The sequence below is a fragment of the Notolabrus celidotus genome, chromosome 12, assembly GCF_009762535.1.
Source record: "Notolabrus celidotus isolate fNotCel1 chromosome 12, fNotCel1.pri, whole genome shotgun sequence".
Lineage (NCBI taxonomy): Eukaryota > Metazoa > Chordata > Actinopteri > Labriformes > Labridae > Notolabrus > Notolabrus celidotus.
In genome coordinates this window covers 7,070,258-7,093,203 of record NC_048283.1, presented here as the reverse complement: position 1 = coordinate 7,093,203, position 22,946 = coordinate 7,070,258, and the positions used below count along the sequence as shown (strand labels likewise).

Genomic DNA, 22,946 nt, shown 5'->3' with positions numbered 1-22,946 from the left:
AATAAGACAGGAATGCTAACAGTTATTATTTTCTCACTCAAAAAAAGATTTCTGCACTAACACATTTCATGTCAACTTCTTCATTTGAGATATATTCACCTTAATTTGAGGTGTATTATAGCGGCACTTCTAAGTTTGAGACCATTTTGTACTTGAAAAGAGATTACAAAGTTTAATTTCGGCATTTGGAGATATAATGTCTTCTCATAGTGAGCTGGATATACTAATATTCAGGCATGTTGTTTTAAGGATAAGCCAGCTATGCTCAAAAGTAGGTGTTTCATTGTGTTCATTAGTTTGAAGATGTATATTTTTATCTGATTTAGAAGAAACCTGAAAGCCTGAAAACTGTAACCCACCCATAAAAAAAGAAATTTTCTTTCTTTCTTTCTTTTATCAATAGAGCTATTTTCTGATAGATTCTCCAATAAAATGCATTTACTTAAATCAAGTAAAGTGTTTGTCTTAAATCAAGATTATCCGTCTCCTACAAATAAGATCTCAGCTTGAAAAATGTACAATTACAAATCAATACAAGATCATTTCAAGATTGTTTCACTTAACAAGATATTTAAGATGCATTGACTTAAAACAAGTCCCTCTATCTTGCTCAAATGTTACTTGTTAAGTCAATTTAACTTAAAGTAAGTGGGATAAGACATTTTGACTAAAAATGAGACAATTTCACTTGGTAAGATTTTGAGTTTTTGCAGTGTAGTAACAGTTGTATTGATTTTTTGTCAAGCCTCTATCTAAGTGACTTCCCCTTTTTGTAAGTATTAAAAAGCACTCTTTCTAAAGGTTAAATAAAAATCTAAATCAGCTTCAGAATGGCCCGAATCTGGACAGACTTTGGCAAAATATATATTTTTACTGAGTTTATATCAAACTGAATTCATCTAGCTTTTGTTTTATTAAGCCCTAAACTGCCTCTTTCAAATCCTATCTATAATTGTAAAACACATATAACACATTTGAGGCCAACTGTATCCATAAATTGTTTATTTCTCATCAGAAATTAAACTCCTCATACATCCTCAGCTCAAGCACAACAAGACTTGTAGTGTGTACATACAATTTATGCCCCAATCTGATTATAAAGTAAAACATTAACAGTCATGTATCATGTACATTTGAAACTCTTATTCTCGGCATGCATTATAAATATTTCATTTCACAAGTGACACAGTGAATTTTTATTTTTGACCTATATTCAACAGCATTGATGTTTGCTTCCAGATACATTGGCTCAAATATATTAATCTTTCCTTGAATACATCACCAGCATGCAGTTTGTACAACCTGTGAATCAGTCTTTTCAAAGTGGCATCACTTAAGCCAGCCCAGGACTGTTAATATTGCACCCATTTTTGCCATGTCACTCCCAACTCCTCCAACTCCAGCAAAGCATTGTGGGTGAAGGAGGAGTTCAGCCACCCCTGAGGCCCCCGGTGTCCTGAAGGTCCTTGTGATCAGACGTTCCTGCAGCAGGGCTTACTCTCTTCTGTGTTTTCTGCTCCGGTGTTGTTAAAAGACAAAGCACTGATAGAGCCCCGGCCCATTTTCTTACCACCACCCTTCCTGTGAATCTCTGTGGCAGAAAGTGAGGGTAAATTAAACAGTGACATTATGCCTGAATAGAAAAAACCTGCAGTGTTCCAGGCTTTGAGAGAAAAAGTTGCATAAATATTTTAAAAAGTACACATCCTCTCACATCCATGCTGCATAAAAGTTGATTGGAGCACTTTAAACAAATTAAAAAGGGCAAAGTTGCTCATGTTGAATTAAAACCCAACAGAAAAGTTTCCTCCAGAAGCAACCAATCAAAAGGCTGCTGCAGGACTACAAGAGGTCAGTCTGTGCTGACCTTTTGAAGACCAAGACTCACTAAAGTTCCCCGAGCTGCAGAGATGAAGTCTAGCTATGTGAGGTTGAATTTAGGGTGAAAGAGTGCAGCTTGAGAAACAGCTCATACATAGGAAATTGCATGCATCTGGTTTATATCATTTATATTTTTATCATGGGAAAGGAACAGAGGGAGAAAAGTGATGGGAACCAGCATGCACACAGCAGTCGACCTAGTCCCCAGTACAGATTATGAACTGTGACAACATTGCATTGGAAGGGAAATATTATTTTCTGCGTAATGCTGCAAATTTGGACATAAAAGAGAGATTTGATTCAATAAAACAGAAAAAAGTGAAATACATCTTATTAAATTACCTGTTAGGACATTGTTGAATGCTGCCTCCACATTAGTTGACTCCAAAGCTGAGGTCTCCAGGTACAAAAGACCATTCTTTTCTGGATAATATAAATAAGCTAAGTTAGTTATTGTTAAAATCATATTTGTTGTAGTTTCACTCTGTAGCACAACATTTTTATTTTATCTCACAATTCTCAAAGAAAAGGAGGATTCCTGAACCCAAAGTGGTAAACAACTACCAGGTAATGTGTTTTCTATCACCACTCAGAAACAACAAATAAAATGATGACTGAAATGATCTGACTTTATACCTGCAAAGTCTCGAGCCTCCTCGGTGGGCACAGACCTCTCTGACTCCAGGTCAGACTTGTTGCCCACCAGCATCACCACAATGTTAGGGTCCGCGTGTTCGTACAGCTCCTTCAGCCAGCGCTCTGCACTCTCGTAGGTCAGGTGTTTGGTGATGTCAAAAACCAGCAGGGCTCCAACTGCTCCTCTGTAATACCTGTTAGAAGAAGAATTACTTTACAGTTACACTGCTGGTGGCAAGTGGGTGTTTTTTTTCCCCCATTTCAGATGTAATATGATAATCATGAGAGCTGAAAACTGTTAAAGATGAACTGTTTCTATTTGGCTACATCAGGGGAACAGATATACTGTAGGTACCATCACAACATTAACATGTCATCACCTTTTATGTTCCTATGGCAAACTTCTTAATAAATAGTTGCATAGCATATTTAAACATTTAGAGGTTAGAGAGACATAAACTGTGTTAAACATGGTCGTAATCTCAGAGAAGTCACCCACTGGTTTCTGGAGAGGCATTATGAAGTCAATACGGGAGACGCCATATTGGAAATACTGACTCCAACTTCCTTTTGCAATCAGCCACGTCTCTGATTATTCCTTATGATGCATAACTCTTTGACTTGATCTATGTTTTAATATGTATTATAATCAAAATGAATGAGTTATACAGTTTTTCAAATGAAATAAGCCCCAGGGACCAAAATCATCTTTATACCAGGCTGTAGTCAAGTATACTTCTGCAGTGAAAATAGTAACTTTAATATTGGTCCTAATGGGTTCTCCTTGTCTTCTGGAACCAGCCTCAGGTGGACACTTAAGGAAGTTGATTATTCTTTTTTTCTTTTTGCACTTCCACATTTTTTTCAGCACCAGAAGTTGCAGCTTGATTTAAAGTCTTGATATTGTCCAATCCTTTTGGCTCTGTTTTGGTCTCCACCAACCCCAGAGTGAAATGTACTTTTGTTTATTAGCTGCTTTGTGCTCTGCTATGTTGGCCAGTTAAATGCTACCTATGAATTATTGCTATTCGATGCCATACAACTAGCATATTGCATCCAAGATAAGAAATATTGGAAAATTGGGTCCTTTTTCACCCAGTTCTAACAGACCATAACATAGTTAGGACATCAACATGTCCAAGTTATCAACATATAACTTTGACAAATCTATTTTTTAATGGGTAAAAGAAGGGCATGAATGATCACTGTGCATTATTTCTCCAAAGTGATATTGCCACCAGTAGTTTAAATATAGTCTTTTGCAGAAATGTGATTTTAGCGAGTTTCATTTGTCATACAAACATAACTACAGCATATAATGAGCCGTGCGATGTTAGCAACAAGGTTTAAAGACATTGTTAAGAGAGCAGTTTAAAACATTCCCCACAGAAGAAGACAATGAATCATTGTACATGCCCAGGCAATTTTTCTTTGCAGCTCTGACTACAAAGGCACTGATATGTAACTGAGGACATGCTGTACTTAAAACACTTCTTGTTGGCTGATAGAGATTAATGCTGGATTGTAGTACTGGCATTGTGTGAGTGAATCCAGCTTGTATAATGACTATGATACACTGCTCAAATAGAATAACCTTGGCTTCTGTTTGTGTGAGATTCTTCTGAAAATACCTGTTAACACTTGTATTTGATGAATCTTGAGACAGAAGCGCATCTACTGAAATCTGGTCTAAAAAACATCAACATCTTTAAATTGATTGAATTTTTTTGAGAGCCTTTTCAACCTCGACCTGAGACATCTTTTAAGTGCTGTTTAAACTGAGAAAATGCTCACTGGGATATAAAACAGAGCAGTGACTGTGAACCAATAGAGCATAAAACCCCAAGCAATGTGTTGAAAGACACCATACATACAGTTATGCAGAGCTGAGGGGAACTACATACTGTAGATGGAAAACACAAGTCTGGTACATCAGTAAGAATGAACCTGTTCACAGTGAACTGGATCTCATTGTTTGTTATTGATAAAAAATATTGACAGTGGCTGATTTGAGCATTGTTTTCTCTCCACTGAGAATAAGTCACTTTCCCTGCCCTCAATTGAGGAAAAATTTAATGACTGACAATTGGTCTGAAGTGGAAAACCAATCAATACTTCCTTCACAATTACATTTCTGCTCCATACTTCCACGAGCATAATTAATTCCACTTTAATAGGTTTTAGCCGCTTGTTACAGCACAAATGGGAAATTCCATGGGAGCGGGAATTTGCATACTGGAATAAGTCGGCAAGTAATTACCCAAAAAGCCAAGCTGTCAGAAAGGGGCTAATCCAGTGGTGTAGCATATCCTCAGATTTTCCCATGTCTTAAAAATAAAACTGACATGGTTCTATTGTTTTAAAACCAGTTTCCACAGTTAATCCCACTAGTTTAATTAAAAAAAAAGAATGAATGAGGAGCAGCTTCGGATAGGACAGAGACCCACTAAGTGTTCAAACAAAGTCTCTGCTATAACCAATTGGATTTTTGAACCTAAGTGTGCCAGCTGTTGGCTGACAGGAGACATGAGTGTGCTGGTTGTTTTTCAGGTAATGTGGGAGGGAACCAAGGATCAGTGCCTGTCCTTGCGTGTGTTTTGGCTGATAACAGCACCACCTTAAGATGCTGACATACAGGTTGCTCAAGAACTATGTAGCAAGAAAACAAGCATGAAATGTTGATTTAAAAATCTGTCTTTACCTTCTGCATGCCATGCTAAAAACATCTGCACGTTCAAAAGATGTGCAATATTCAAACCAGTGCGTCTGCCAGTACAACGTGTTACTTCAGTACAAATTCACAACATCTAAAGGAAGAGCAAACATTGTTATTGAAAGTTACATTATGCAGGGTCTCTATGAATAAACACACTTTTATGAATCAAAAATGAAGCATGAGCCATCATCTCCACTAATTGAGACTTTGGGGCTTAGTTACTGAGTGTTAATCTACGGCCAAGTTGAACACAGACAGAGCTGTTGCCAAAAGAAAAAGCAGTTGTGGGTTAGTTTTGTTGAAATTATTATTCAAAATTGTGCTGCAACTGTTTTACATTGGGATTGGGAATAATGTTGACTATTGGCACGCTTTTTTCCATGAAATATATACACACGTCAGATTAAACTACTACAAAGAACAGGAAAACAGAGGTTAACATTTAGTCATTTAAAATAAAATGTAACATAATATACAACCCTTGAGAAATGGCAAGCTGTCATCTAAACACTCCAATGTTTAAGGGATTGCACAAACAGGATATATCAAGCTAACTAGTGAGCATTAAGGGTGTTGGTGTGCAGATTTGGTCACCTTCTGACTGAGCTGGGCTGCTAGTTATTTCTAGTTTCTAGTAATGCAAAGTTAAGATACCTTGCTGCTGGCCACACCTTCATGTATACATGGAACAGGGTCAAATATGTGCCTGTGTCTTTCACAGTTCTTTTTGTTATAACAAAACATACCTGGCAATTGTCTTTGTGACGCGGCGTCAGAACTCTATTACATACTGTTGTGGTTTACAGCCCCTCCTTCTTGTGTATTTCTTCTTCTGTGGTTGTGTGTTTTTATTTTTTCAGCCCTTCCCTCTCCACGTTTGCACTTTGGGAGAGGTGTGTCTGTTGTGAGCCCAAACTATTATCATATTATCTATTTAATTTTTGTTCCTCCTATTATATTAGTGTCTTTTACTAACTGACAAAATGTTCATTTGATTTAAATGTTGTGAATAAAACTTAACTTTAACAGTTAGCGGGCTAGCTTAATGTACACAGCAAGTTAAGCTAACTTTCGTGAACAGAAAGCTATGCTGACTCACGTGAAGCATGTTCAATTTATCATATTCTTTCATTTTTGTTCCTCCTAATATATAATTGTCTTTTAGTAACTGACAACATATCAATTTGATCTAAATGTCCTGGAAAAATAGTCATTTTAACAATCAGTGGGCTAGCTTAACATGCACAGAAAGCTATGCTAACTCATGTGATGCATATTCAATTTATTATATTCTTTAATTTTTGTTCCTCCTAATATATTAGTGTCTTTTACCGACTGACAACATGTTCATTTGATTTAAATGTTGTGAATAAAATGTAACATTAACAGTTAGTGGGCTAGCTTAACGTGCACAGCAAGTTAAGCTAACTTTCATGCACAGAAAGCTATGCTAACTCATGTGATGCAAATTCAATTTATTATATTCTTTAATTTTTGTTCCTCCTAATATATAATTGTCTTTTAGTAACTGACAACATATCAATTTGATCTAAATGTCCTGGAAAGATAGACATTTTAATGGTCAATGGGCTAGCGTAACATGCACAGAAAGCTATGCTAACTCACGTGATGCATATTCAATTTATCATATTCTTTAATTTTTGTTCCTCCTAATATATAATTGTCTTTTATTACCTGACAAAATATTCATTTGATCTAAATGGCATGAAAAAATAGTCATTTTAAAAGTCAGCCGGCTAGCTTATCGTGCACAGACAGCTATGCTAACTCACGTGATGCATATTCAATTTATCCGTGTAGAGGCGGGCCGCGGGAGTGGGCTGTAATATTTTACATGGAGGTTTTTGTCTGTCCGTGTCTGTGCCAGAATAAATGGAGGTGTAAAAAGAAAGAGAACCCGTGTGTCACAGCATCATTATAAGCAATCACATTGCAGAAGCCCACCGGTTACATACAGACCTGAGAGTTTTATCGATCTCCTCCATCACTTGGTAGGAAATTGAAAAAGTTTTTAAATAAGGAAGTTCTCTTTTAGTAAATTATAACCACTAATTGTCTTTTTTTTTATTTTGTGGCCTCACTTTTTAAACATCATTAACACGAGAAACACAACTAGAAAAAAAATTTGCACACAAAGACATGTTGAATTCTTAAATGAGAGTTAGACCTGTAAAAAAAGTATAAACAAAACCATGACGCAGTAAAAGTGTGTCTGGATGTCTGACTCTCTTTGGCTTGATGCTGATTATCATGACGTGGTACGGACAGCAGTTTAGTTTAAGTGAGTTTACAATAACTCACACTTAGTTGTAGAGATTCCATAACATTTTTTTAACATTTTACTGCAAAGCTGTAAAGTCATTCGAATGCCCTTGAAAATAGAGCATACATTATGAGCAGTCTGAATGTGTATAAATGGGACACATTCACACTCATGGATCTATTTCAGGTGTGATGGTTCTTGACACTCACGCAGATGTGATGGCTCTGTATCTCTCCAGCCCGGCCGTGTCCCAGATCTGGGCCTTGATGGTGAAGCCTCCGAGCTGCACGGTCCGGGAGCTGAACTCCACCCCGATGGTTGTGCGACTATCATGGTTGAACTCATTTTTGGTGAAGCGGGCCAGCAGATTGCTTTTTCCTACACCTGATTCTCCAATTAGAACCACTGCAGGGGAGACAAAGACATCAGAAAACACAAGTATTTAAATCATGTGTTGTGTTTGGTTGTTGCAAAACTAAATCTAGTATTTCCTGAGTGAAGGAAACAAAAGTATTCCTGTGTCCTAATATTTACCAACCCTGTGACACCCACTCATTCCTCCACGGCCTCTTTTAAAGGAGCCTTTAGTCAAGGTGTGTCTTTCTTGGTTGCACCCTAAGTCCTCAGTCTTAGTGGCTAGGAGTGGGGGTAATTACACAGTCAGGGATATAATGTTCCAATTTAAAAAACACTACGCCTTCATGGTAAACAAGTGAATCATTTTGGACTTCAGCATGCAGAATAAAATAGCAGAAATATAATGTTGAGTAAAATAAGTAACAATAGATATAGGCCTGCAAAATAATACACCAAATTATTGATTAATAAGAAGCTAAACGGGGATCTTGTTAAGCTGTTGGCTGTCAAAGCATGCACTGTGAAGATGCCAGTCCTAAAATAAACAGAGTATTTTGTTAATAGTTTTATTCCAACAGTAGGGATTAAGTGGGACAAGTAAAGGAAGCCAAACAGAGGCAGGATAAACACCTCCAATGAAGAGCACAGGTGTAGTTTTAGACACAGAGATCTTCATAATGGACAATTTGACGCATTTTGTTCAGTTTTCTTTCACTGGAGGGCTCCTAATTTACGGCTCCTAATTTCCCATTAATTTCCCCCAAAACAAGCAAACACATTTTCAGTCATGTTGAACACATGATTATTGATGTTTTAAGAACTCATTTTGATGAAACTGCAGGACAAGTTTACTGTGATTTATACCTCCCTGCCCATTTTTGTGGAAGAAAAAAAAACCTTTCCTGCTCTTAAAACTGAAAACCTTAAAGGCAAAAAATCCCTCACAAGAGAGCCCTTGTTTCAGGAAATACAGCTACAGCAAGTGAGGTGATGCAGATCAGGTGGAACAAGTCAAGCTGCTATACTTCCTTTAATCTTGGTCAGAGGAACCAACCCACAGAGTAAACAGGAGAGAAAGACCGCAGACACCCCCTCTGTACATGTCACTGACTAATGTTTGGGTTTCAATTGTAAGTAGCTGACTCAGAGAGCAGAAAGGCTTGGCTTAATTGGCACAGATAGGAAAGTATGAGGACATTATGGAAAAACAGTAAGACTGGGATAACTGCAGAGGGGGAAAAGACACAGTCAGATTCTTGCTGAGGCGTGTGAGCTCGTGAACACTAGGATAAATACTCCAATTCTTGTGACATCTTCACAGCAATTAAACATGGATTTAGGGTGTGATGGGAGCTAATAGCTTGTTGAACAATTTGGGAAATACACTTATTTGCTTTTCTTGCAGAGAGAGTTAAACAATAAGTTTGGAATGATTCTCCTGGCTTTGCTTAAATGCGAGAGTACAGTCAGCAAGCTGTTCGCTCTGATAAGCATGATGACTGGAAGCATGGGGGATCAGCAAGCAGCAACCTCTAGTGTAATAAAAAATAACAAAAAGCCAGTCTATGAGTGGAAACTGCAGCTGATCAGGAGTTAGACCCACCCTATTTCCATTAATGTATGTCTGGGGATGCAAATCAACCAAGAGTCCATTCTATCCTATGAGAATCTCAGGGATACCCAATGTGCCCCATCCCCTGCAGAGCACTTCCATCCAGAGTCTGCTTTGAATGTACAAAAAGGAGAACTTTTGTGGTGGATTGTTAAGAGGCCGTATGCTAGCTTAGACAACAGGCTGCTACCTAACTACCTAACAGGCTATTTCCTTCAATTCAGCTGCCTTTGTTGATTGTCAACTTAGTTTGCATGATTAGAGAGAACTTGTTTATCTAGTTTTAACCAAGCGGCAACCTCCGGTCTCAAAATATGAAGCCCATGCAGAAGTGTTATAAACTGCAATTCATCGAGAATCCGCTTGAGGCTAGCTGCAGAAACACCGGAAACCACATAGACACCAATTCAAAAAAGACGATCTTTGCAGCATTAATAAACATGTTTACAGCCTGGTTCAAAAAACGGCTTGGCTCTACGTATCTAATCTCTCTATCTGCACACGCTGTACAGGGGTGATTTTTTTTATAACGCGACAGTTCAGAAGATATTAAGATTACGACTTTTTGGCCAAATAAGGGCATGACTGACTTGTCTCCCGGACGGAAACACATAGCTGTTGGCTAGGAGGCTCAAACTCCGCCCCTTTATGTCACACTATGCCTGGTTGAGTTCCGCATTATATGGCTGCCGCCATCGATTGGCTTCAAAACAGCGCTCAGGAACAGATGGGTGACGTCACGGATACTACGTCCATTATTTATACAGTCTATGGTTTTAACACACTGATGTTATTCTGCTAATATATGCTTATACATATACAGGTTTGAGCTCCCATTAACTTCAATTTACACAATTTAAAAGATGTTATGAACTCACATTAGCCAACATTTGGTTGTGCAATGTATCAAACATTGAAATGCGCTCAGAGTGGAAAGACTATTAAATTAAAATGATAAACTGACTGGAGGGCACCAGATCAGTTTAGCAGGTAAAGCATGCATCCCACATGTCCTGGCTATAGCTTCCTCCATACAGCTGAGGCTAGATTGTTCACCAACAACTAACCTTAGCTGCATGTCACTCCCCATTATTCCTTTCTTCACTCCATCCTATCAAATAAATAGGAAAAAATGTCTGAAAAAGATAACAAAAAAAAGCACATGAACTGGACTCATGCAATGTTTTTTTGATATTTGTTTACGTTATTTTTACGTTAATTAATAACATTTTTAAATACATTTTACAGCTACTTTCTTATTTTTTAGTTCAGGATTTGTATACAAAAAAAGTATGCAGTTTTATGAAATATAACACCCAGCAATACAAGTTTTTTAAATGAGCTCCGCCTGTAAAATGTTAAAATATTGCCAGCATGTAAACTTAACATACCAGTAAAATATGTAGATTTACCAATACTTAACCTCAGTTAGATTTTGAATGTAGTGTTTTTATTTTTAATTTAAAAGAAAAATAAAGTAAGGGACGTTAATACTAATACTAACACTGAGGAAAACCACTAAGTCCACTTTAGTTAAACTCAACAGATTGAATTTGCTCGGTCAGGGAAATGTGGACCTACAAACTTCTACATGCTGATGAATATTAGGATCAGAGTAGTTACTTCATCTCCAGGTGAGGCTGGTTTCTTAACTTTTACTCTTCCCAACATCAAAATTGAACTTTAAACCGAGACTTTGTAACCAAAATGGACTTGACCTCCCTAAAAAAGCTTCAAATGAATGCAAACTTTTACAGAACACCAGCAATTCATTGACCACCATGGTGAGCTCTACTCACTGGAAGATTAGCTACCAAACTGACCTCATGGGGAGGTTGTTTTCACAGACAAGAATCAACTGGTTACCATTAACACATCCCTTGTACCCCAGTCGGATCCACGGATGAAAGATGCTGGCACATTTTCCCTGAACACCTGCTTACACTTTTAAAGGAACACTCTGAAACCACCAATGTCTCAGCACTCTGGTTCCTAACTCACACAATGTTTAACCTGGAGTCTGAGGACCCGGCGAGGAATGTCTTACAAGATTTGCTTGAATTGTCCACTCTACAGCCACCGCACTGTAATGCTTTTTTTTTTCCAGTGCAGGCGAGGTGAGAGTGCCTGTTTTTCCTGTTTTTGTCCCTCTTCTCTTCCACAACTGAGTAACTTCTTAAGCAAACAATACCTCTGGTCTCTATGGAGATACGGGACAAGAGGCCTCAAAGCTCTCTGGTCTGGTTTGTTAATTCTGAAGGTGCTGGGATGCACTTGAGGCGTTGCAGGGAGGATTGAAGTCTCATTTTGTTTGTTTTATTGACAGTTAGGACTGGAAATGTGACTACTGCACTGCACACACTGATGTCATGGCCCAAAGCCTGAGATCCTGGAGCCAACTTAAACACAACATACTCAGTTTCATGCTCTGCTCTAGATTAAACGGTCAATATTAAGAACAAAATAAAGTTTTTAAGTGTGCATCGAAACACCAGAACATGTATGTATCTGTCGGTGAACTGTAACTACCTGCATAATTTATTCTGTGCACCATTAAAAAGACTGTTTGGGTAACAGAAGGACTTTAAATAACAAGATTTATTAGCATGTAATGTACTCACAGCTGCAGCCTATGTATACTCCACAATGGTTCCCTGTATGGTATATACAGGGGGGAGAATATGCATGCTTTACATTCCACACAAACTCTACAGAACTTGATTTTACCGATAAGTTTGGCTGAGTTATCTGTAAATCACTGAAAGGAATGGAAACCTGCTCACATTACTGAGATTAAAAAGTGTCTCAGTGTTCAGAGTTCTGCAGCAGGAAGCATTCAGAGATAACCCGTTTGTGAACTTCACAATTCACCTGCTGGAGATGAGAATCGTCATGTTTCACTGCTCATTGAGTTTCTTATATTTGAGGTGTAACACCCTAGTTTGTGTTCTTGACCAGAGTTACATGAGAAAATAAATGCTTCTGACAAGTCTGCATGATCTGTATAAGATTAAAGCCAATGGGTGATTAGTTTAGATTAGCTTAACCTAGCTTAGAATAAAGATTTGAAGCTGGGGAAATAGGGAGCAGTGACTTCAAAGAGTATTTTCGTCACCCTGAGGTTGACAACCACCCACGACTCCAGGTGTTGATTTGCTTACGCTGTTGTTTGTATAAGAATATGGACGACATGCCTCAATCTCCTCCCATTGTGCAAAGTGAAGCCAAAATACCACCTGGATGGGCACTGATATATTGCACTGGTTATGCTGAAGCATGCACAGATGGGACTGACACCACACTTTAGGGGGTGACTGTGGCTCTGTGGTAGAGTCGGTCGTCTCTCAATCGGAGGGTCAGAGGTTTGATCCCAGGTCCTGAAGTGTCCTTGGGCAAGACACTTAACCCCAAAACTCTCCCTGGTGCTTGTGCCAGGGACTGTGAATGGGATTTGTCAACACTGATGGTCTTCATGAGCTAAAAAAGCAAACAAGACTAGTTTGGTTATTTCTACTTAGTTACCATTAATGTCTCAAACTGCTTCCACAGGGATGTGACAGACAAGGATGTGACTATGTGTGGTGAGCGGGTGGTTATGCAAAATAGAACCCTGTTAGGATGAGATAAGATCCAGACACAGAGCGGAGGGGTCTGATTGAGAACTAACTCATCGGGAAGAAACATTTTGCCACTTTTACACAAATTAAGTTCCTAACGGATAAATAAAGCTCTTTGAAGTTGAAGTTAAAGTTCATTCCTGATTTAATATGATATGTGTGATCAGCTAGTCCCTAACATCCTCTTGCTATTCAAAATTAATTACCCTCATTATGGGGTTTTAACCAATCAGGATCGAGTATTCAACACAGCCCAGTGATGAGTAACAAAGCCTGATTTAAGATGATTTACACTAAGATTAAAAATGTTGTTGCTTTAAAATCATCTACGACCAAAAAAGACAGACTGATAATACTTCTTTGTTGCACATGTAAAACAGATAAAACCATCAAAGAGTCAGGAGGTGCCGCTTTGACAACAGGGGGCGCAGAAATCGACCAAATCAATAGTTAACAGACGACATGAGGATGGAGAGAAGAGATAGAAAATGAGGGGATTGAGAGAAAGCAGAGAAAATGTGGGGATGAGAGAGAGGAATCCCATGTAAAATAGGCCCCTTATAGAATCCAAATGCAGATGTACACAAGAAAATATTGTCGTTATTTGGGATTCATTCTTGATTTTTATAATTGGCTGCTATTGCATCTTTGTTTTATGGATAATGTGTGATATTAAATAATTGTTTTTCTTGTTTTTGTTTTGTTGTGTGGACCCCAGGAAGACTAGCAACCACAATTTGGAAGCTAATGGGGATCCTAATACATAAATAAAATAAAATAAAGAAATCTTCCTTTGCATGGGAGCTTAAAATTGAAGGTATCTGATGTATCTGAAATAGTTTGTCTAGCTGACCAATGACCTACAATACCAATTCATGAACACCCTGTAATAAAACCAATTCACCGACAGACAGACAACCAATCAATGGAAGATCTTGCTTTTCATGCAACAAGGGAGCTTCTTATCCTTGAAGGCTCTGCAACTTTGCAAACAGGAGGGGTGAACAAGGGAGCGCTTCAATCTCGAATCTGACCGCTACATCTCACTAGAAATTCACATTCTACACACTGAACCTGAACACATTAACGCACCTGTAAGGAACTTTTGGTTTGTGATGATTCTTGCATCCCCTGTGGACAAAATGGTACCTTCTTTATCTTTGCTAGTTTTGTCGTGTACATGCAGAAGTGCATGCAGAAGTTTGGTTTTATAGGTCATCTGTGTTAGTCTCAGTCTGTTCCATTACCAGCTAAAAACTCCTCACAGGTAATTTAACTCCTCTCTTACTTCTGTTTGCTCAGGTACGTATGATGTTAGGTGAAGAATAAACAGACGGCACAATGAAAGAACAGCTTTGTGCTGAGGCAGTGACGTCTCTTAGACATACAGGATTTGTGTGAAATGCTTTCCCCTGTAAACTCAGATGTTCAGTTTTTAAATAGATTTACAGTGTTGTTCTGCATGAAACGCCACAGATAGCAGGAATTAAAGTTCACATCCTGGTTTCAACAGTATCCTGTATTATGCATGCTTCATCTGACGTACCCAGGGACAATGTGCTGATCTGATAATGTGATTGCAGTAATACTCAGCTTCATCTAAAGTGTCTGGACGCTAAATACCTGCAAAAATGATTTACCTGAACAGCTGACTGAGCTGCTAACACACTGACATGTAAATTCAGCTAACACTAGGCTGTTTATTGATAACACTGCATTGCACTCTGATGACACATATTCCTGTACAAGGTAAATGCCAAGTTAAAAACAATCAAGGAGTTTTAATTTGAAGAAACTTTACAAAATAATGTATTTCAAAGACTTAATGGGAGTTTAATTCAAAGTAAGAGAACACGTTCTCACCTTTAAAGACTAAGTTGTAGGCCTCATCTGACCCCATATTGTGTCCATTCAATGTTGCTGCCCCACAGGTTACCGCCGCGTCTCCAGGACTCACAGGTTACCTGCAGGATGTAAGGCGACACTGGCTCACAACGCGACCCACCTGCTCCTCAGATCCTCAGACTTCAAGAGAGAAAGAAGCTGCAGAAGATGTTTTTTTTAACACATGAATTAAAGTCACCAGCTCTCTGCCCTTCACTATACTCTGCTCTATCTGAGTTAATGCAGAGCTGGCTTGTTTGAACAAGACATGCTGAGTGTATCCAGGTTGTTGTGCAGCAGCAGGCGGGGTCTGTATCAGGGAGTGGTGGTGCAACCGTGGAGGTGTGTCTTTGGAAAGGAGTGAGTGCAGGGCAGGTTGGACAGGTGGGGCGACTCGCAGGTACAGCTGACAGGGTCTGTCATGCGCCTTCTGCTGGAGTTATCAAATTACTGCATGCAGGAAGCAGGAAGTGAGAGATTCTTCTTCATCCCAATATCTGAAATCACACTAAAAAGATTTTACATCATGTTCCTCTAAATCTGCAACACAAGTCCACATTTTTACTGGTGTTTTTTATGGATGAAAGAGACTTTTGTTTATATTTATAAAAAGAAATGTTTGTCCCAGTTGTTTTAGAGTAATTTGATCAGAAAGGACATTTTAAAGTAAGATTGCTGCTTCACACTGCACATAGCACCTTGTATTATTATTGAACTCCCCTCCAGTGTTTCTCTTGAAGAACCTGGTGCCCCCATTTAATGAAAAAGGTCTGCCTTTTGCAACCGAAAGGAAGACAGTGAAGTCATTTATATTTATTATCATCTTCCCTGGTGGTCACAAACGCTTGGTCTTAAAAATTACTTGATTCATTTATTTAATTTTATTTTGCCTTGAGACCTGATCTCTTATTTTTTAATCAAGCATCTGCAGATGTGCCTTCCTTTCGGGGATCTGTCGTATATTTTCACAAGTTATTTCCTAATTTTTCTCTCTGTCTCTAAACATGACCAGAGACACTAAAAATGTTTAAACTAGTTTCAATCGACTTCATTTAAACTATTTTCATTGCCTTGAGGCTGTTGTTAAACTGCACTGATGATTCAGGTTGCTCAGTTTTCCAATCATCTCTCAAGTCAAATGATTCAAATCAATTTTAATATCAGGTTTCAATGCAAGTGAGCAAACACAAGATTAAAAAAGTACATCCTGTGATTGTCTGGAAAACTGTCGTGTTGTCACATCTTTAACAGAAGTTTTAATACGATTTTGAAATGAATACGTTATAATTAAAAACAACCATTTTGAAAACATTGTGGAAATGTGACCAAGATAACAAAAGGAACATTTTTTTAATAAGAGCAAAATCACAGGATGATTTCCTGGCTCTACCTTAAAAATCAATCAGTGAGTGTGTAAAAGGCTCATACAATACTCCTGAAGTGCTTCACATTGATTAAAGACGTACTGAATCGACCTGACTATAAGACAACCCTGCTTATAGACAACCTCCACCTTTTTAAGATTACATTTTGAAAGACCAAATCTTGTTTTAATATAGATAACAATTTAAATTTGAAGTAGTGAATAAAACAAGGTGAGTTTTTTTTTTATTTCATCTTTTTTGGGCTTTATTGATGGGACATCTGAAGGGAGGCAGTGAATGTGGGGCAGACAGAGGGCATGCAGCAAAGGGTCATGACTGGGAGTGGAACAAGCAACCGTGACAGGGACTAACAGCTGCTGCTCATGGGGCGGGGCTTAAACCACTTGGCCAACCCCAAAAATCACACCCTTTTAAAATCAAACTGTCACATTCAAATTTTAATAACTCAACCACCCATCTTTATTCAAACCTAATGAGCTGGTCATCTTTGCACTTCTGTGGCACCATGTTTCCTTACAGCTCGACAGTTGTTTGATAAGTATTATCTAAAAAGTTGGAATCATAACTCCGCCTCAGTTGTTGAATAGTTTGGCGTACCTTTGATTCCCTTTGTGCTGAATGATCACTGTGTGTCTCTCCATCATTCATCCCCCTGGCGCAGTAGTTGTGAGTAGGGATGGGCATGTCAAGCCAAAATAATATATAATAAATAGTGTCCCGTTCATGTGGCAGTTGTGTTACCCAGCAGCATGACGAGGTGCTGCTAGTAGCGGGCACTGACAGCGTCTGTTGCGATCTCTATGTCGGTGTTTCTGTGACACAGCATGGGGTTTGTGTTTATATTTTACAGCCATGCTCAGTCTCTGGAAATACATATGTAGTAGTATGAGATTCAGGAACGAAGAAAATCGCTGCGACTCTTGCTGATGTTTTCTTCTTCTTTTGCTATTTAAAGCAATAGCATTCTTCTTCTTCTGTTTGCTAATGCAGTCAGCAAACAGCTTTAAAGCTAGGGTTGGTAGTCACGGGAAACTAGCATGAATTTGAACGTAACATTTCCGTCTAACCCCTCCCCTCGGAGCTCCTCCAAAACGACGCCCCCCGTCACATGCACAAGCGCCGCTGATTCCCGACCACATGATGGCGACTGATTCAAAACCGGTCCTCAGCACATCGTTTGTGTTTTGCCCTAGGTCAACTCATGCATCACTCAGCGGTAAGAAAACACCAAAACGTTATCATAGTGAAAGTTAAAAACACAAACAAACATGAGTGTACTCTTTGCAGGAGGCGGGCAGAACGGCAGGACAGGATTTGATTGGTTTCATAATTTGGCTCCTGATGGCAGGGATTGGTTGGTGTTTTCCCAGGTTTACTCTGGCTGTAGATAGCAGCTTTTTTCACTCTTTTTTAAGAAGACATTATGTATTGATTGCCATCGGGACATAAAGATCATTTTAACCAGTATAACAAAAAGTGTATCCAAATCTGACTACCAACCCCAGCTGTAAGACGCTCTATAGCCACCGTCTGGCAGGAATACCGTATTACAGCCAGGTACTGGTAAAAATGATGAAAAATTGTACTTTTAAAATGAGAAAATATTCTAAGTAACTCTTTGATTTTTACAAGTGAACAAATATTTGAATATTCGAAAATCATTGCCCATCACAGCTGGCCCCAGTGATGAAGAGAACTCTTGCTTTACAGATAAGTGGTGCTGTCCGATGTTTTGAACCAATGATGGCATTTCATTACAAAACCCCGATCCCTCTTTTATCAGCTGTTTCGAAGAGAAAAAAAGACACGTCTAACATCCAGGTCCATAAGGAACTTGGTAATTAATTCAACAGGACTTCTGATTTGTTATTGATGCAAGAAAATATCTTCAAGAGAATATTGATATTACTGATCATTTCGACCTTATCTTCTTGAGAATCCTGATACACCTGATATTTAAGCTTTAATCAACTTTTCAAGTCAAGTTGTTCTTCAATCCCACTCATGTCACATCAAGTCCACACCAAAAACACAAAATAAATATTGATTCAATTACTTTTTATTTGACAGCTTTGAAACAACATAGCAAAAAATCTGAACTACATTTTCACCAGCCAGAAATTCTTACGAAGGTCTCCACAAACTTTTACATTATCTGCATTTAGACCCTCTGATGGGTTTCAAAATGTTCAATTTTCTGCCTCACTGTGAGCGGCAAGGCTGAGAAAAAACTGCAGATGAATAAATCAACTGTGGACCCGCAGATAATGGAGTCATTTCAGCATCTTTACACTCAGACTTCTCACAGACAAAAATATGTGGACTTTCAGAACAGACAGTCATATGATGAGTCAAAAGAAAAAGGGGAACAAACCAATCCAAGTTTTAAATTCAAAGTTATAAATAGATTAATAAACCCAGGCCCCTCTCCCCCTGCGCACACGTTCACTCTCACACTTATTGATTAATGCATGTACAGAATGTGACAGAAGTCCATGAATAACCTGGATCATGTGATCCTTTGTCTACAGGCATGACAGTGACAGGCACGTCTTCACTATGATGCTGCTACTTGGGTTAATGGCTCCTCCAGGTACTGCACCAGGGCCTCTGCCTGCAAACACAGCACACACAGATCAGTGTTGGCAATGAGACTGTTTATACTTTTTTTGTGAATATGTGTTTCAGTGATTTGAACACAGGTGGTTGGGATATGTAAAAAGATGGACAACATGACAGCTCAACAAAAGTGAAGCCAAATCATGTAGAGCTTCCTTTATATCCCGGTTGGAGGGGGGTGCCTTTACGACATAGGACAGCTCAAGAGAGAGACAGGAAATGTGAGGACATAGTGGATGATGACCCACACATAATACAGTTGGTACTAAGTATCGATTCTTGTCTCGAAGAGGACAACCTAGCCAAACCAGAGCCCCAGAAGTTGAGTTTGAGCTAGGTATTGTTTCTTTTTTGCTTACTTTTATTCAACCAGGACTAACTCAATGGGATTAAAAAACATTCCAAGAGTGTCCTAGCCAAGACAGGCAGCCAATACTTAAAAAAGTTTCCAACAAACATAGAGCAGCCATGCATACACTGGTGACTAAGATACATTACAAACATCACTATCATAGCTCTCTCTTATTCTCCTCTATCCCTCTTTCAACTCGGTCGAAGCAGATAGCAGTCTTACATGAGTCTGGTTCTGCTCAAGGTTTCTATATGTTAAAAGGAAGTTTGTCCTTGTCGCTGTAACTTGCTAAATACTGCGAGGTGCAATGCTCATGATGGATTAAGATGAGATAAGATCAAGTCCTGCCAGTAAGATGGGACTGGATCGTTTCCTGTCTTGGTGTTGGTTCTTTGGTAATAATTTAGCAAAGAGTACGGTTTAGACCTGCTATGTTTGTAAAAGCGTCTTGAGATAACGTTTTTTGGCGCTACACAAATAAAGATCGATTGTATGATTGACATAGAAGGACAAGAAAATAAGTCGACCATAATCAATAGATGCTGAAAATGGCGAATAACTCCCTGAAAATCTTCAGCTCAGATTTAATGCTCACTTCCACTAGAGGGTCAAAAAATCCTAGTACAGTTACTCATCAATCAACCACACGAGATCTTTCAATAACTTACATACCTACAGATTATTCTGATGGTATCTGGCTTTCCTTGCACTCTCTCTTACATATGCTTTATCTGTCCTCTCCATTTGATCATAACAACCACTACTTCCTTCACCAATGACAGATTTTCCTGTAATATGCTTGTCAAGGACGTATCAGGTTAAAATACAACACCCAGACCTTATTTCTGTGTTAACCTTCAAGCAGATAGTAAATCTTAAATGGAGACTCACAACCATTAACATACAACTGTCTGGCTAATTTTTTTGCATGTGGCTGCGTCTATTTATTTTCTATTCCTCTCATATGAAATGTAAAATGAACCTACTGTCATTTCAAGTTGGCTAAAACAATAAGACTCATCTTATGTTAGTGGTGGAGCCCTGGATCCAAAATGAACCAGGTAAGTACAACAAACTATTGGGAATATTTTGCTGCCTGGAAGAAGACTTTGGTTGTTTTGGAAGCGACTAACTCGCATGTGACAAAACTCTCACCTTGGCTTTAAGCATCCCAAAGCCCACCGTCTCTTTGGCGTACATACACAGGAGAAGGTTTGCTACACGAGTAATGGCCACTCTTCCCTCCTGAGAGAGAAAATGAGAGACAGTGTCATGAAGTGTCGGAGCTCACTGATAAATAATCAGTGTCTTTTTTCCAAGAGTTTGAAACAGTACAAAGCTGTCAGTATCACAATCACTCTTCATACACCATATACTGAGCTTCTCTTACCATACAATCCATGAGTATGAATTTGAGTTTGTCTTCGTTAAAGGCTTGGTGGCCGTTCTTGTCGTAGGCCGCCCAGATGTTGCTGGCGATGGCTGCTGTCACCCGTGCGTCGGTGTCTCCATACCCAGAGTAAGCCAGAAGTGAGCCTTCATTATTCAGTAAGCTGGTGAAAGGGAAAAGTTGGGTGTTTCAGTATCCAGCGGATGAAGATGGGAAGGACTTTACAATAAACGATAGGTGTCAAATGCTATCCGTACGAAGCTTCATTACAAAGTACAATGTGTATCACTGTACACTGGCCCACCTGAGCACAAACAAACTAATGTAATTTAACATTCTGGTGTACATTCTTCACTTTAAAAAGTAACAAAACAGAGTGGAAACATTGAAATCTCAAGTTAAACCTCTAAGGACTCATGGTGCCTTCAAATGGGTTCATGTTTACTGTGTTCATGAGAAATGGCCATATAGTTCATTAAATTTGAACATTTTCAGAATGTACTTTTTTGCATTAAAAGAAAGGGAAAAATTAGAGTTTTCATTATTCATAGGTTATTATGTTATGATTTAAAAGGTCCGGCCCACTTCAGATCAACTTGGGCTGTATGTGGCCCCTGGACTGAAATGAGTTGGACGCCCCTGCCTTAAGTGTTATGGTGTTAACCATAGACTGTTAATAAAAATGGACAGTGTTGCTCCGCCTCTTCCCATTGTACAGTTCTGAAGCCAAAAAATCCCGATCCTGGGCACAGCCATTGTGCAGCCAGAGCCTGTGAAGCCACTGTAACGAGCTCCGCCCTACAGCGTAACGTCACAAGACGCTGTGTGTCCTTTGAAGTTTCCCTCTACGGCGGCTGTGAATCAAAGGAAACCCGGATGTAAAACCCAGTTTTTTAAACTCTAATAATTAATGAAAAAGAAACATTTCAGGAAAAAGAGGACTTGGACACAAAACAGTCAAATAATAACTTCATATCACCACAGCATACGGATGAGAGAAACATTCGTATGACGTGTATTTAATTTTTAAAGTTTGACCAATACTTCAGCCAGCCACCAGGGGGCAGATGCTCTGCTGAAAGCTTCACCTCTAGCCGAGCGTGATGCACCCCTGATCAGAAGACGTAGTAGGGGCCGCCCCTTAACCAATCAGGACAGAGGATTGGAGATTAGCTGTGATTGGTCCGTCATAACGGGAACGAGGGGAATAGTAACATTGGTTCATACAAAGGCATTTGAAACACAGAGATTTTGCCATAATCTCAAATAACTTCACTTACCGATGAGTACCGATGGGTATTATGACCTTTTTTTTCCAAACCCAGCAGAAGAAAAAAGTAATTCTTTTTTACACCATTCCTACCAACAGCAGCTTTAATAGTTAGCCAAACAATCCAGTTAAACAATGTCAGAAAGCTTCATATACTTCTACAAACCTGCATTTCAGATATTTTAAGGTTTGCAGCTTACAAACATGTACGTTCTTCCTTTAAGTGTTAAGACATTAACTTACACAGAGCTGTCATTGCAAAATAAATACATAAATATAGTTAATTTATTCCTTCTATTTCCACACTATACGGCTCTTTTCTGTACTCTGTATGAATGTTAACTACAGCAAGTGTTTACAATGAATCAAACTGTATTATGGTGAAAATAAACTCCAGTGGGATCCTGTTAGCATGCTGCTAACAAGCTATCAATACTCACAGAGTGCTTTGGACTCCGTTTGTGTTTGCTTGGCTGAGGACCTGAGTCAGCGCCTTCGGTCGTAACATCACGACTCACTTACTTTCCGAACCTCGAACTGAAACAGACAGATGATTTAAAGCTGGTGAAATCTCACTTTAACCAGTGTAACAAGAAGCATCAACACAAGTCAGGTCAGCTGACTGTTCTCTTCCCTTTCCGGGTTCCTTCCCAATGCATTGTGGGAAATGTATGCATTAGAATCATTCTCAAGATTTTGACTCAGAATCTGATTTTATTAAACTCCACAAAGCACTTCCCCAACAATTTGTATTCCTAACAAAAAATATAATGACACCAAAGAATAGCTCCACAACTACCTGCTTTGTCCATTAAAGGATTGTCAGTCTTAGATACAAAATGTAATAATAAATTGATAAGAAATAATCTTAATGAAATACTATTCCCTGGTAGACAGAACAGGAATTATTTTTTGGTTAAAAAGAAAGGTTTAAATTATAGGG

At 38.8% G+C, this 22,946-nt stretch overlaps 2 protein-coding genes across 2 annotated transcripts; both read right to left on the bottom strand.

Moving 5' to 3' along the window:
• Positions 1-985: 985 nt before the first annotated feature.
• Positions 986-15,317, bottom strand: rab25b (RAB25, member RAS oncogene family b). The gene is made up of 5 exons (XM_034697041.1): positions 14,967-15,317; positions 7,727-7,922; positions 2,518-2,711; positions 2,224-2,304; positions 986-1,591 (listed from the first exon to the last, which is right to left on the bottom strand). Exons 1-5 carry the CDS (start codon positions 15,001-15,003, stop codon positions 1,473-1,475), a joined length of 627 nt encoding a protein of 208 aa, XP_034552932.1. The 5' UTR covers positions 15,004-15,317; the 3' UTR covers positions 986-1,472.
• Positions 15,318-18,413: 3,096 nt separating this feature from the next.
• Positions 18,414-22,659, bottom strand: lamtor2 (late endosomal/lysosomal adaptor, MAPK and MTOR activator 2). Its single transcript, XM_034698691.1, has 4 exons — positions 22,444-22,659; positions 20,734-20,896; positions 20,499-20,588; positions 18,414-18,986 (listed from the first exon to the last, which is right to left on the bottom strand). Exons 1-4 carry the CDS (start codon positions 22,509-22,511, stop codon positions 18,930-18,932), a joined length of 378 nt encoding a protein of 125 aa, XP_034554582.1. The 5' UTR covers positions 22,512-22,659; the 3' UTR covers positions 18,414-18,929.
• Between the last annotated feature and the right edge of the window lie 287 nt (positions 22,660-22,946).

Excerpts from the sequence above, each read along its gene's own strand:
- rab25b (XM_034697041.1), bottom strand. The coding sequence starts at position 15,003 with ATGGGGTCAGATGAGGCCTACAACTTAGTCTTTAAAG. Across the intron at positions 2,305-2,517 it reads GGAGGCTCGAGACTTTGCAG|AAAAGAATGGTCTTTTGTAC; the intron begins GTATAAAGTCAG and ends TATATTATCCAG. Across the intron at positions 1,592-2,223 it reads ATTCAACAATGTCCTAACAG|AGATTCACAGGAAGGGTGGT; the intron begins GTAATTTAATAA and ends TTTCTGCCACAG.
- lamtor2 (XM_034698691.1), bottom strand. The coding sequence starts at position 22,511 with ATGTTACGACCGAAGGCGCTGACTCAGGTCCTCAGCCAAGCAAACACA. Across the intron at positions 20,589-20,733 it reads TCATACTCATGGATTGTATG|GAGGGAAGAGTGGCCATTAC; the intron begins GTAAGAGAAGCT and ends TTTCTCTCTCAG. Across the intron at positions 18,987-20,498 it reads TTGGGATGCTTAAAGCCAAG|GCAGAGGCCCTGGTGCAGTA; the intron begins GTGAGAGTTTTG and ends CTGTGTTTGCAG.